The sequence below is a fragment of the Artemia franciscana genome, chromosome 1 (genome assembly GCF_032884065.1).
Source record: "Artemia franciscana chromosome 1, ASM3288406v1, whole genome shotgun sequence".
In the NCBI taxonomy this organism is placed as follows: Eukaryota; Metazoa; Arthropoda; class Branchiopoda; order Anostraca; family Artemiidae; genus Artemia; species Artemia franciscana.
Window position 1 is genome coordinate 39,941,079 of NC_088863.1, and position 15,172 is coordinate 39,956,250.

Sequence of the window (15,172 nt, forward strand, 5' to 3'; positions counted from 1 at the left end):
ATAAGAGTGCGGCTGTCCTCTGCCAAAACAAGTATTCGTATTTTTTTTTGTTTTGAAAAAATTGCGAAAGAACGATTTTTTTTCGGTTTTGGACTTGACGAAGAAGATGAAAACATAGAACTTCATCTGCCGTTTTTTTAAAGTTGGTTTTTTCTCTGTCTTTGCCACATCTTTTTTGCTGGACTTAGATACAAGGTCTTGCTGACCCAGTCGTGACGAGTTTTCCCAATGTCTCATGAATGAAAAGCACCTCATCAATAGTGGGGGGTAGATGGGTCCAACAAATACAACAATTGTATGTTCCAACAGATACGCCTGAGTTACCAAAGTCTATATCCTAAACCCTATTGCATATACCGTAAACCTCGTTAACATGTTACAAACGGGAGATCTGATTAGCATATTCTGAAAGATACAAAATTTGAGTATCCCAACAGATACACCTGAGGCTCTAAAGATTATACCGTAGACCTAATTGGCATATTACAGACGGGACATCTCATTATCATATTCCTGTCAGAAGAAGATTAAATTCACTGAATAAGAAGAATGACCAGTTTGAATATTCAGGTCATGCTACTCAAAAGATGCAGATAATACGAACCGAATTCTAATGAATCAAAAAGCGAAAGGTTTGTTGACCTGAGCTTATTGTAGTCAAGAGTGCTTTTATTAAAATTTTAATACTCAGTCAGCAACTAAGACACTGAGTTTACCTGCTAGCCAAGATTGTTGTATGCAAAAGTGTTATTTATTAGTTTTTTATATTCAGTAACCAGTTTAAAGACTGGAAATTTATTAAGCAGCTGAGTTTGTTGTCTAAAGTGCTTTTATAATTTTTTTTGTTCTCAGCCAGCAAGTAAAACACTCGGGAAATATCGACTACCTGAGTTTATTGTAGTCGACAGTGGTTCCATTAGTTTTTTATGCTCAGTCAGCAACTATGACACTTGGAATTTGCCTAGTAGCTGAGTTTGTTGTTTGTAAAAGGGCACTTTTTTAATAATTCTTTTTTTTGGTACCCAGCGAACAACTAACACTCGAAATTTATTAGCTACCTGAGTTTATTGTAGTAAAAAGTGCTTATATTACATTTTTTATACTCAGTTAGCAACTAAGACACTCTTTTTTTTAATTTGTTTTGATACTCAGTCATCAATTAAAAGACTCGAGAACCACCAAGTAGCTGAGTTCATTGTAGTCAAAAGAGCGGTTGTTTGCTTATCTTTCTCACTCTCTGTGTGTCCGTGTGTCTGAGCGGGTGTTTCCTAGTCTCTGTGTCTGTCTTTGTGTGTCTGACTCTTTGGGTTTGTATCTGTTTTTATCTCTCTCTCTGTGCCTGTGTTTTTGCTCAAGCGGTTGTTTGCTTGTCTCTCTCTATCTCTCTCTCTATCTGTTTGTGTATCTAAGCGAGTGGTTGCTAGCCTCTCTCTCTCTCTCTCTCTCTCTCTCTCTCTCTCTCTCTCTCTTTCGCTCTCTAAAAGACATAGTAGTACCTAAGTCTTTGAAAATTCCTTTTCTTACATTACTGACTTTTTAATAAAGATTCCAAACGTTCGAATCGCTGGTGTACCCCAAAATAATGGAAACATTACAAAGTAATACGTAGATTGTTTTTATTGCAATAATGTCATGTTGAATATCATCATAAAAATGAATGCTTTGAAACCATTCCATAAAAAAACTTCATTTGGTTTTCTCTTGACAAGGTACTTAATCCATTTTGGAATCTTTTATAAGTTGTTGAAAAAGTCACGAAAGCGTTGTTTCTGTTTGATTCGTTCGTATTATAAAATACACCTCTTAAGTAGCACGACCTGAATATATAAACTGGTCTTCCTCTTATTCAGTGAAAGTTGAATAATATGTTAATCATGTTCTGACAGAAATATACTAATGAGATGTCCCGTCTTTAATATACTAAAGGGTTTATGGTATAATCTTTAGAGCCTTAGGTGTTTCCGTTGGAACATGCAAAGGTTGTATATGCTGGAATATGCTAATGAGATGTCCCATCTGTAATATGCTAATGAATTTTAGGGTATATTCTATGAGGTTTAGGCTATAATCCTTAGAACCCTAGGCATATCTGACGGAAATATTGTATCTGTTGGATCCATCTACACCCACAACTTTCATCAAGTACAATATAGCAGTCGAACTTTTAGAGGACCCTAACTCAATTACGAAAAGAGTTCCAGATATTAATCTTTTAGGCTTGACAATACGCATACTCTTTCTATTCACTGGGTGACAAAAAACATAATAATTATATAAAAGAGACGTTAAGGATCCTTACCTTCCTCGACTTTTGTGAATTTTTTGAATTTCCATTGAAACTCAGAGTCTCTAGTCGATTCACAAACGGAGAAGAGCCATCAGTAGGGACACAAAGGGCTTCAGAATTACTTGGGTGCCCAATCCTAACAAACAGGTTATTTATCATTACCAAAGGGGGCAATCCTACCAAACAGGACACACACAAAGTCTGAAGAACTAAAGGTATTACAATAAAGGGTAATTCACAAAAACTAGCAATTTAAAGTAAAAAAAATTCTCACTTTTATGTTGGTTTTCGTTAGATAGTGCTGTAAAGATTATTGTTCGAATGACAAAATAAAAAGTCCAGGACGATATCAGATAAGTTGACGGGGAAAATTTTAAATTGTTAATTTTTAACCAAGATGAAAAGTTTTGTATTTCTATTTTAATCATCGAATTGTTTCTGGATATTAAGCGACATCGTCTTTAACCTGTCTGCTGTCATCTCCCAGGCTCCCTTCTACCAAAAATATGTGTAGTAATGCTCAATACTATCTTGATATTAACATAAGTGCCCTAACCAATACTTTGGGGCTAACCCTTTACTTTAGGTATTGGCTTGATAACGAATATTCTTTGAAATTGAACACAGAAAGGCAAGCACTGTAGTTTATAAAATATTTGATTTTGTTTAATTTCCATGTATAAAATTTGAAAGGAAACTGACTGTAATAATTGCTAAATTTCTATTTTAAGATGATGAGTTTGTAAGGTTGCACAAAATGTGGAAAAGACAGACCAGGTGAATATAGACCTTGATTTCGACATTTGTCTCAATTTGATAACATAGGAACAAATATTCTATGATTTTAAATTAATGCTTTACTGACTTAACATTTTTTAGAGGAACATGAACTTACGATGATAGAGCATGTCAGTGAACGTGCCCAACATGTACACCCCTATTTCTTCGGATTGCGATGTATTTGGGTATTAAAGTCTGACACAAAGAGCACGGAAAGAGATGAAGCATAGAGTGAAGATATGAAACTGAGGATCTTCCTCAGCAAAAGAAGAAACAATATACTCCTTCTAGCATTACTTGCAAAGATTATGAAGCTAATTATGAGAACCCAAAGAAAAGTAATAACTGTAATTATTTTGTAATATTAGTAATAACTAATTTCACAAAAAAGTTTAGACCAAAAGATCTGCCTACTTTCAAAAAATCACAAGTTGGATTTACAGCAATATAGACTTCAAATTAAAACCCGAGTTTTAACCGGTAAAAAAAATCTAGACTTGTTTCGAAATTTTCAAAAAATGCTGGGTAATGCTGCATTTTCTATAGCTTTAGAACTTTTTAATTACCGTCGCGTCCCTAGCCAAAAAATCTTTCTATTAACTTTCATATTTTATTTGACTTATTCCACTCATACCTGGGCCTCTTCTTTTAGTAGGACCCACATTTTAACTGACATCTCTCTGGTTCAAAATTTTATGTTATAAAGGAAAAGTCTGCAGTAATAGTAAGGACAACTCAAGTGGTAGAAGCGTAGCAATAGAGGACTCTTACCCAGAATCCATGTCGTCAGTTTCAAGGACTTCAATGTATGCAACAGGAAACCATCCTCTTCTTCCTGTTCGTGTATTTTCACCATATTGCCAACCTTTGTTACGATCTCCTAAATAGTTTACTTATTACTTTGGGATTTCAAATTTAAAAGAGAAAAAAAGAACACTTAAACTGTCTGGAAAACAGGGTGGAGTGGTGAGTGTACTGATCTTTCCAAATGCTTTTGTAAATTTCCTCAAATTTCAAACTGTATAAATTGATGCCAAAATTTATTTTGCCAGAATTGTTGGCAGTAATTTCGCAAAAGAAATACTTCATACATGCAGATCTTAAGGGTGTGTTGTGTGCTCCTGTTTATCCTTCATATGGTGAGTGTTGACAAAATTAGTACATGTGCTCAATAGTAGTTGGGAATCAAAATTATATTTCAACTCTACTAATCTTGCTTATCGCTTATAATCGTTCATATAATCGGTGTTTTCAAGTGCCCAGGGTTTTGTAGGCTATTTATTACAAGTTCCAATTAGGTTCCAATTAGTAACTAACTAATAAAAAAAGAGAAAGAAGCTGAAAAACACTGCCAAATATTAATTTTCACCTGAAATCTTTACGCTTATTGAAGGTGGTTAAAGAAGTGTACCATGAATAAATACAGGCTAAATGAACCGCAATTTTTTTCACAGTAAATCTCTTTGTTTCCTTTTCCTTTTTTTATAATAGAGTTCTTATCGGTTGGTAACCAAATTATAAGTAGTAACCTGGGAAACAAGGACTTGAGGCTGTTAAATGTTAATCCGAATTATGAACTCGGTAAAATATTAGTTATCACAGAGTTTATTGTAGTCATCATATATAATTACCATAGTTGTCAAACAACATTTATCATAAGTAGTATACCCGCTGTGACTTTAAGCGGGTCCATATCCCCTACTCTTTTCTTCCTTTGAGGTTTAAGAACATGAAAAAGGTTAACTATAGTTACAGATGATGTCAAGTTTTTCTTTTCTAACGACAGGTTTTTTAACTTTTAAGCAGTTTTCCAATGATTGTATGAAATTTATGTGTGATATATGAATCGAACGTGAGGCAAATTATTTCTTATGTTAAAAGAACGACACATTACACGACTTAGCTAACAAGTCATTGTAGATATTATCTTCTTAGAAAACATTCTAGGCAATCAATGTATTGTTTCTGCAGCGCTGCAACAAGTACTCCAAATTTTTACTTAAGTAACAAGTATCAAGTACTCATTATTTTTTTTACTTAAATATCAAGTAATAAGCACTTTCCAAATTCTTACTTAAGTATCAAATATCAACTACTTGCCAAAATTGTACTTAAGTATTACTTCAAGTATTTATTCTATATATATATATATATATATATATATATATATATATATATATATATATATATATATATATATATATATATATATATATATATATATATATATATATATATATAAATATATTTCTGATATAAAGCCCATGCTACCTTTTTTAAAGCCATTGTGAAGGCTTCTTAGCCCCTTCCCTTGCATATAAAATGTCCCCTGCCATTTCTCTCTCTTGGAAATCTTAATCAAGAACCAGAATTTCCGTTTTATCGTTGTTAACCGTTTCCCCTGTTCAGCTGGTACACACCCAATGAAGTCCAAGAAAATAATCTTAACCAATTTTCTACACAACGGCTTGAAAGGAAAAGACTATCAAAACAATCAAGTGCAGTCAAAAAACTGTTCATTAGATCAGACATATCACATGAAAGGATTAACAGAGTGCAGGTAGAGTTGAACTTCTGGCGATTAGTGTTCAATCAAATCTGGCACGTTTGAAAAAATACAGAGTTATTCTGGAACATGTGGGAATGATGGAAAAAATATTCAAAGTATTGTTTTCCATTGTTTGGCTGGTACACACCCAACGAAGTCAAAAAATAATATGAGCCGATTTTCAACACAACGGCTTGAAAGAAAAAGACTATCAAAACAATTAAGCGCAGTCAAAAACTTCTGATTGGATCAGACAGATCACATGACAGGATTAATACAGTGCACATAGAGCTGAAATTCTGGCTATTAGTGTTCAGTCAAATCTGGCAAGTTTGAAAAAATACAGGGTTATTCTGAAACATGTCGGAATGGTGGAAAAAATATTGACAATAGAAAAATAAACTTTGGATTGGCTTCAAAACGGATAAAAGGTAATAAAGCAGTTCATTCTCTGAATCAATAAGTAAAAACCTTAGCAACAAAAAACTCAAATTTAAAAGTAAGGAGCCAAGTGAGTCAGTTGCAGACTTTTTAATAAGCGAAATCAAAGCTCTTTAAAAAGGAGTAGCAAAAATCCACACTCTTAGCAGCTAGCTGAAGGTCGCTGGTTCTCAGCGTGCTGAAAGAAAAGAAGAGTATGAAAATAAAATCTTAATTCAAACTTTGATGTCATGTCTCAACCTCGGCACCTTTACAAGGAAACTGCCTAAAGTTTTCAAGTTAAATTTCAGAAACGCAATGAAAATGCATGCCATCTATATCCTTTGGTTGGTTTTCACTCAAGCAAGCCGCATGCTGTGTAGTCAATTCAGATGGTCGGTAAAACTCCCTGCAAACATATATTATAAAATTAAGGGCCTGCAGCAAGCCCGTTGATTCAGACGCATTCCATACGGCTGGTCAAACTGCAGAATGAATAAATGAATCAATGAATGAACTTTATTATCCATAAAAGTATTGAAAAACCACAAAGTACGGAGTATTATAAATAATAAAACCAAAAATGATAAACAGAAAGAAAAAACTCAAACTAACAAAAGACAACGTGGATTAATTAACCAATATCAATATAGAAAAAAGGCTGCAGAGGGTCGTAAACGTGAATAAAGTAGATAGTCTTTTTACATAAATCATCACTGGAAGACCGAATCCAAGAGGGCATATCCACTAAACCAACTCGAGCAATTATTTTTCTGTTTTGGTGCCATCTAGGAAGCCGGAGAAGGAATTTGCAATACCTGAAATAAGCCGCACGTAGAGTATGGCGATTTTTCTTACGAAATAGATGAGCCATGCCTGATAAAAACAAAAGCACAGGGGCGCAATAAGCGTTATCAATCATGCACAAACCGTTGCGGTTGTAAGGGCTTTTGTTTGGGGATATTTTTCCGTAAGCGACGCGTAGGTTTCTCACGGCTTGATTCATTAGGGATGAAAAGGTAGTGGAAAATGTTGGACCGAAACACAGACCAAGCCAACTAACTAAAGAAGAACATTGCAGAATTGCAATCCAAGCAACAAATGGAGCGACCACATAAGGGCTATTAAAACAAATAAACTTGCATTTAGACGCATTAATTGACAGTAAAATCTTAAATAGTTCATTGATTAATATAGTAAAATTGGAAAGCAATCCACGGCGAGTCCGAGGAACAAGAAGAACGTCGTCTGCATATGCAACAGAAGACAAACCAATATTACCGTGAAAAAGAGAACTTTTAAGGGGACGCAGGCACGCTCCAAGCGCACATTAAATATACTAGAAGACAATACGACGGAAGTTGCAACCTATCTATTTCTAACAGCAGTTTTCACACCATGAAGTGGCAAAAACCATGAGATTAAGTCGAAAATCTATTATTGTAATTGTACTATACACATGCGCTATAGTATTGCGTCAGACCCAGGTTTGCGCAATACCGTCTTGAGAGGTTAGTACCTCCAATAGTTTACCCCCTATGGCTCTGCTTGAAACCAGTGAGACATCACTACTTATAAAATTTGGCAAACTGATAATTTAGGTTTTCTATATGCGCACCTCGTGATCTAATTGTGCATTGATCGTGACGAGATGATAAAATTAATGTCACACTAATGACTGTCCAAAATACATAGCCTAATTTTTCGAAAATTCTGGGTTGGGGCAAGGTATTTTTTATTGCTCAGGATAATGTTTGACACCCTTCAGCTGTGTTTTCGACAATGTGGAAGTATATCTGCCTCCTTGCCTCAATGAACTAGCAACCTTATATAATCCCTTAGCGACAAGTTTTCTCTATTGAACTTACACTTTGCTATGCCAAATAATGCTCTTATTTACGCAAAAATTAAACAAAAAAAACAAGTTTTTTTCTACTGAAAGTAAGGAGCGATATTAAAACATAAAACGAACAGAAATTACTTCGTATATGAAAGGGGCTGCTTCCTCATCAAAGCCCCGCTCTTTACGCTAAAGTTTGACTATTTCTCTCGACTCTTGTTTAAAGCAGTAAAAACTTTAGCGTAACGAGCGGGGCATTGATGAGGAAGCAGCCCCTTTAATATACGAAGTAATTTCTGTTCGTTTTTCAGTAGAAAAAACTTGTTGTTTTTTTTATTTAATTTCTGAACGTTTTTGAATCAATGCGTGTTTTGATTTTGGCTCTCCGCAGAGGAATAATTAAAACGAAATTTGCATATTTTTTTTGCTAAATGGCTTTCTCATAATTTTGATCGAATGATTTTGAGAAAAAAAGAGCGGGGGAGAAAGCCTAGTTGCCCTCCAATTTTTTGGTTAATTAAAAAGGCAACTAGAACTTTTAATTTTTTACGAATCTTTTAATTAGTAAAAGATATACGTAACTTATAAATTAGCTTACGTAAAGAACTTTTTATTCTTAAGTTTTTATTACATATATGAGAGGGTTCGCCCCCTCGTTAGTACGTCTCTATTTACACTAAATCTTAAATTTTGTCCCAATTCATTAAGAATGACCCCTGAATCACAAAAGCCGTAGAATAAATAGTTGACATTACTGAAAATACTTTAGCGCAAAGAGCGAGGTATTAGGAGGAGGTGAGCCCCTCATATGGGTAATAATTTCTGTTTGTTTTAAGTTTTAATGCTGCTCCTTACTTCCAGCTAGAAACACTTTTTCATATTTATTTTTTCATTGTTTTTTTTTTTAAATAATGCAAGTAAATCCTGCGCTCCCTTCATGGAAATTTTCTTCCCCCATGACAAATTCCTCGATGGAAAGTTCCCCAAGCATTTCTGACTCTTCTCAAACCCTCCCTCGAACCAAAAAATCCTCCTGAAAACGCCTGTACACTTCCCAATAACCATTACTATATGTAAGCACTGGTCAAAGTTTGTAACATATAGCCCTTCCCATGGGAACTGTGGGGGAGTAAGTCATCCCTAAAGACATAGTTATAAGGTTTTTCGACTACGCTGAATAAAATGGCTATCTCAGAATTTTGATCCGTTGACTTTGGGAAAATAATTAGCGTGGGAGGGGGCCTAGGTGCCCTCCAATATTTTTGGTCACTTAAAAAGGCACTAGAACTTTTCATTTCCGTTAGAATGAGCCCTATAGTAACATTCTAGGACAACTGGGTCGATACGATCACCCCTGGAAAAAAAACAAATAAACACGCATCCGTGATCTGCCTTCTGGCAAAAAAATACAAAATTCCACATTTTTGTAGATATGAGCTTGAAACATCTACAGTTGGGTTCTCTGATACGCTGAATCTGATGGTGTAATTTTCTTTAAGATTCTGTGACTTTTAGGGGGTGTTTCCCGCTATTTTCTAAAATAACGCGAATTTTCTCAGGCTCGTAACAATTGATGGGTAGGACTAATCTTGATGAAACTTATATATTTAAAATCAGCATTAAAATTAGATTCTTTTGATGTAGCTATTTGTATCATATCTATTAGATATTGATATCTAAAAAATTCCATTTTTTAGAGTTTTGTTTACTATTAAGCCTGATCGCTCCTTACTACAGTTCGTTACCACGAAGTGTTTGAAAAGAAAAAAGAAAAAAAACCACCCAACTGACATCGTTTTCTGCGCCTAGTAACTAAGTTTTCATTTTTTCCTTAATGAAGAATTGAGTAATTGTTTTAAGAGTCTCAAAAAGTAATTGGGGTTGAAGTGAATTTATTAGTAAATAAAACATTTTTGAGGAATGGAAAAATACCATTCCTCGTTGAGAAGAAAGTCAAAAGTATTGCATATCAAATTCATTAAAACAGTATACTTCCAATACGCTTTACAATCAAAGCATCTTAATTGACCCTAAATTTATGTATTTGTAGGGACCTAGTAAGAAAAAAAAAAGGTTTAACACCCTGCACCTGATTGATCAATAAATTCTTAAGTATTTAATACTTAATAGACGTGCAGTATTTATTATTGGTCAGTAATACTGACCAATACATTCTATTTAAAAACAATTTTGAAATAGCCTTTTTCTTAAAAATAGTTCAAACATCAGATAATGAAACTTCGAGGTCGACGCATACCCCCAAATCGACACAAACGCTTTTCTTTCTTAGGTAAATCGGAAAGCGGATGTAGTAAAAAAAAGGTTTATACCCTGCACCAGAAAAAGAGAGCTGAGTGACCAATAAATTCTTAAGATTCAATTTGAGTAACCGGGCTTTAAATCGCCTCCCCAGAAAATTTTTCTCCGGCTCATAAAAACGATAACAGAAATGCGTAAAAACAAATTTTGGTGCATTTTATAACCTCAAACGAAAATCCTCGGTTCACCTTAGGGCACAAGGTGTGTTTTGAGCATTACCCTAGGGCACAAGGTGTGTTTTGAGCCTTATTCTTTTGAGGGGATTGGATACCATAAAGAATCAGCCTATTTCGTTCATTATAAACTTTTTAGTTTGTTTTGCCAAACTGTTTAGAATTGATTGAACGGTCTTGGCGCAACTTGGAAGAGCTTGGATAAGCAACCCGAATAAACGGTAGAAAACTAAAAGTCGACATCTAATTTTCCTGAAATCTTATAAAAATCTTGTAACTTCTCCTGTTTTGTGCCAGAGATAAAAGTTCTAGTATACCAGCTAGGAAAAATGTCAAAAGTCATTTCAAAAGAAATGTCATTTGATCAATTTGAGGGCTCCTCGAATTTTATGTGGTGCAATCCGCTTCGATTGAAAACTTTGGCGACACAATGGCTTTGTCTTTTCGATCAAATGTCATAGTCAAATCTCAAATTCTCAATAGGTTTCAACGATAAGTGTTCTCTTGGAAAAATTCGCTAATGGTCCCTTTGCCTTTGAGACAGTCAGCCGACGTTGAGGCTCACAAAATGATTTTTAAGGTACTGAATCCTCTTAAGAAGTGTTAGAGATTCGAAAATATATTTCTTGAATCTAGGAAACAGGCTTTAACATATTATGTCCCAGAATTAAATGTATGCATATTCCCAAAATTAAAAGATGGTAGAAGAAGGAAACCACCGGGTTTGTGCTATGAAATCGAGGCTGACAATATATTTGTCTAGTCACCTTCCTCCATTTTTGTGTAGCTAATGAACTTAAAATTTAACTCATCAGACGTACATGGAAGGTATACAATTTGTAGTAAACAATTTCAAGAATTGAGTATTTGCTGATGAAGTTTACAGGTTGCTCTTTGCAGGTTGCTCCCGCCGGTCCACACAAGTAACAACCATGGCATGTGGATCATGCTCAAACGAGAATGCTTTTAAATCCATATTTTTTGGTATAGAAACAAGCAGCGTGGGGAGAATGTTATGCCTTCTACCAAAGAATTGGAAACATGCATGATAAATCAGTTTCCCGGATGTCCTCCATTTACTATTCTATCTTTTAAAGGTGAGTTAAATTTAAAGAATAGACACGCTATAATGTAGGCGTCGATGTAAGTTTTCAACGTACATCTTTTCATATTAAGTTCAGAAGACTTTTTTTTTTCAAACTTCTAAACCTCAATAAACGAATTTATGCTGGTACTTGTATGATGAACCCACTACCGCTCTCAAGTTGTTTATTCATTGACGCATTATAGAACCGGTTTTTTTTTTGTTAGTTTCTTTCAGCTTAGCGTGAGACAAGACAAAGAAAAGTGCCAGAAAAAATGGAAAATATATAATTTGGGGTATATATTTGCACATTAAGGGTGGGGTTGGGGTAAATTATTTAGACAGTGTGAAGTTAGAAAACAGTTTTTACTACATAATATGTAGAATAATTGTATCTAACACAATAGGCATGTAGGTCCGTTATACTTTACCCCCACTCCCGTAATGTCCAGATATATAGCCCAAATTTGTTTCTAAAGTATTATATTTTTATCTTACTTTGGTATATTTCATTAGGATTGAGCGTCAGAGAAACATATTAGAAGAATATTAGGTAGGTGGTATATCATACAAAGTACCTTTATGCATTTTAATACGACGTAAATTATTCAAAACATGTTCGGTTTTTTTGAGGTCAATTTTACTTAACCCTCTTGTATTTTTTTTTAATTATTGTATGTGTTTCAGTATGTAATATATTTAGACTGCCTATGTTTCCGCATAAGACCGAAGGCTGGTGAAGTCCACCATTTCTAAGAAACTACCACTAAATTCTACGGTTTCCTGTTGAATCTATGTTTGAAATTATATAGAGCTTATGATAAACCTTTCTATGGTCTAACACTGACCACAGCGAGGGGCTGATGCACAAGAAATAGTTTATCTGCTGGCCGATGATGGCCGAGGCGCAAGATTAGCAAATCATTTTACTAGTGTACATACCCACTGCACATGCCTACTTGCTCAGTAATAGCTTCCCTAAGTTATACATGTGTAGAGTATGTGCGCGGACAAAAGCATTTCTCGTTTTGAATTTTACTGATAAAAGATAGAAGCGTGATTATTTACCATTTGTATCAAATTTAATGTCAAAAATCCCCAATCTGACTAAAATATTCTATTCGTGTGGTTGGTATCTTTTAATGTAATTTTCTCTGCTCAACCTTCATATGCAAAAAGTCCTTGTATGCAAGATGTAAACCACTTTAACCACTTAACTGGTTAAGTGAACCACTTAAAACTTAGATTTATTTTATTTATTTATTTTTTTAATGTCGGTCCGTAGTATGGACCATAAGCCTTCAAACATGTAAGCTTTAATCATTGATGCTTTTAGGTGGTTTTCATGGAAGAACACTTGGAGTACTATCAACAACCCACTCAAAACCTATTCATAAATTGGATGTCCCCTCCTTTGATTGGCCTATAGCTTCTTTCCCTAAATATAAGTATCCTCTTGATGATTTATTGAGAGAAAATGAAGAAGAAGATAGACGATGCTTGGCTGAGAAAATTCTCTTTGAGGAATTCATTTTCTTGTCACAAAGTCTTATTATTACACCACCATATACTTGTCTTGTCTAGGGGCTAAGACAAGACAAGAACACTGAAAGGTCTATTCTGCCAGGTCTAAGAACAAGTTTAATACAAGGAACCAAAAAAAAAGCTACTAAGTTATAAGAAACAAACACCTGGTGGGCTTTGCTGTAGGAAAATGGATGTGAATTAGAATTTTTCGGCGCAGGAGTATGCGCATGGAGGGGGTACATTTTTTTCTCTTGTACTAAATATTCCTTATAGGTTTTCAGAGGATATTTAATTAAAATAGGGATTATTCTACTTGTTGTTCTTTGTTTTAAATAGAGATTGTATCTAAGTAAGAAAACCGTAATGTATACTATCTCCCAGAGTGAACAAGCAAACGCAACTCATCAATATCATATTTTCCTTGAAAATCTTATTTTGTATCCAGGGCAGCTGAAAAATCAACAAAGCAAGAGGTGTCGCGCTCTTCACGTAATTAAATTACATGTTATGAATAAATGGAGAGCCAGAAGTTGACGAAAAATAACGCTATCATCTATGCACACTTTTCTTTCATTATTTGTTTTAAGTTTCAAAGACAAAAACGAGAGGAGAAAACCCAGAAGCTCAAAAATATTAAAGAATCCTAGTGAATGTTATACCAGGTGATTTTTTAACAAAAATTTATCAAGTTACATATAAAGAATTAATATTGACGTTTCTTCTGTGTTTAAGAGTGTCATGTTTAAAAGTTCCTAGATAGAATACCATACCATACTAACCATAATGTGTTTTTTTTTTTTTTGCTTTTTCTCCAACTCTTGAAAATTGTAGTTGTATGGGAGTAAATGCCTCTTTCATCAATTAAGGGAATTTTCGCAGTTCGGTGTCTTGTGCTGCAATCTTAAGGTATTGAGCTACTATAAAATACTTGAATATTAGATTTATCAGAGGGTTAAAGGATTCGAAAAGGATTCTTTATGGAATTATGAGTCACCTAGATAGTTACCTATAGAGGAATAGCTTCTCCATAGGTGCAATTTCCAAACAATTAATCCTCTCTCTTATTATAGTAAGTACGTGTTCAATATGTGTCCTGGCAGCAGAAAAAAATTAGATGTGATAAATAATGATTTGCTCTCTGAGTGTAATGAAGCAGCGTCTTAAGTGTACAATGATCTTTATTGCACAGTGAGAGCACGGGGGGGGGCATAAAAGGTGAGATTAGTTGAAATTCACTGATTCCATCTTATAAAACCGAGAAAAAAAGGACAGTTTAGTGCTACCCTTGCAAAAAAACATTTCCCTTGTGGTTCAAGGTGGGGGGCTGTAATTTTTTTTTCATATTAGGTTTCCGGCAATGGCGATTCCAGTGGTGAAATTTTCGTTTTGATGTTCAAACCATTTTTGAAAGGTTTCTGGCTATTTCTCGAAATTTCCATAAATTTGTTTTCAGCATTACATTTCACCATTAAGACTAATCTTTTTAATAGATGTCACTCCAGAATCAGTTACAAAGGCAATTTGTTCTAACTAAAAATTTGTTCTCATTCACAATCACCAAGCACATTTTGACTCACGAAAAAAAGCAAGCAAAAAAGTATTTTTCTTTTTAGACGATCTAAGAAACAATTAAGATAGAAAGTGAATTTATGTCCCAATCACTAAAATCAGCATCGACTGCATGCTTAATATCTGGTTCATTGGTTTAGGAGCATTATTGCCTACGTCGTGACTATAATATTAGAAAATATTAATATTAGAAAACTAGCTGTTGGGGTGGCGCTTCGCGCCCCCAAGCCCCGCACGCGCGTAAGTCGTTACGCGCCATTGTAGTTGTGTTCCTGCGTCCCACCTGTGATATATATATATATATATATATATATATATATATATATATATATATATATATATATATATATATATATATATATATATATATATATATATATATATATATAAAAATAAGTTGTCTGTGTGTGGATCTGTGGATCAGGTGACGTCATGTTTGTTCGCATATGACGTCTGAATTATTTCACACTAATACAAAAGAAGAAAAAAACTAAAAAAGGTAAAAACTACAAAAAAAACTAAAAAGAAAAAAAAAACTAAAAAAGCTAAAAAACTAAAAAAAACTAAAAAAGGTAAAAATCTAATAACCAAAAAAAACTGAAAAAAATAAAAAAAGGCAAAAACT

At 34.2% G+C, this 15,172-nt stretch overlaps 1 protein-coding gene across 3 annotated transcripts in view; it reads right to left on the minus strand.

Annotated features, from left to right (window-relative positions):
* The window catches only part of LOC136029520 (BAR/IMD domain-containing adapter protein 2-like), a 178,836-nt gene that overhangs the window by 24,422 nt on the left and 139,242 nt on the right, over positions 1–15,172 (minus strand). For all 3 annotated transcript variants that reach the window (XM_065707976.1, XM_065707986.1, XM_065707995.1), the window contains exons 12-13: positions 3,839–3,947; positions 2,300–2,423 (exon numbers count right to left, since the gene is read on the minus strand). In XM_065707976.1, coding sequence (XP_065564048.1) covers positions 2,300–2,423; positions 3,839–3,947 — 233 coding nt within the window. The remainder of the gene's footprint in view (positions 1–2,299; positions 2,424–3,838; positions 3,948–15,172) is intronic.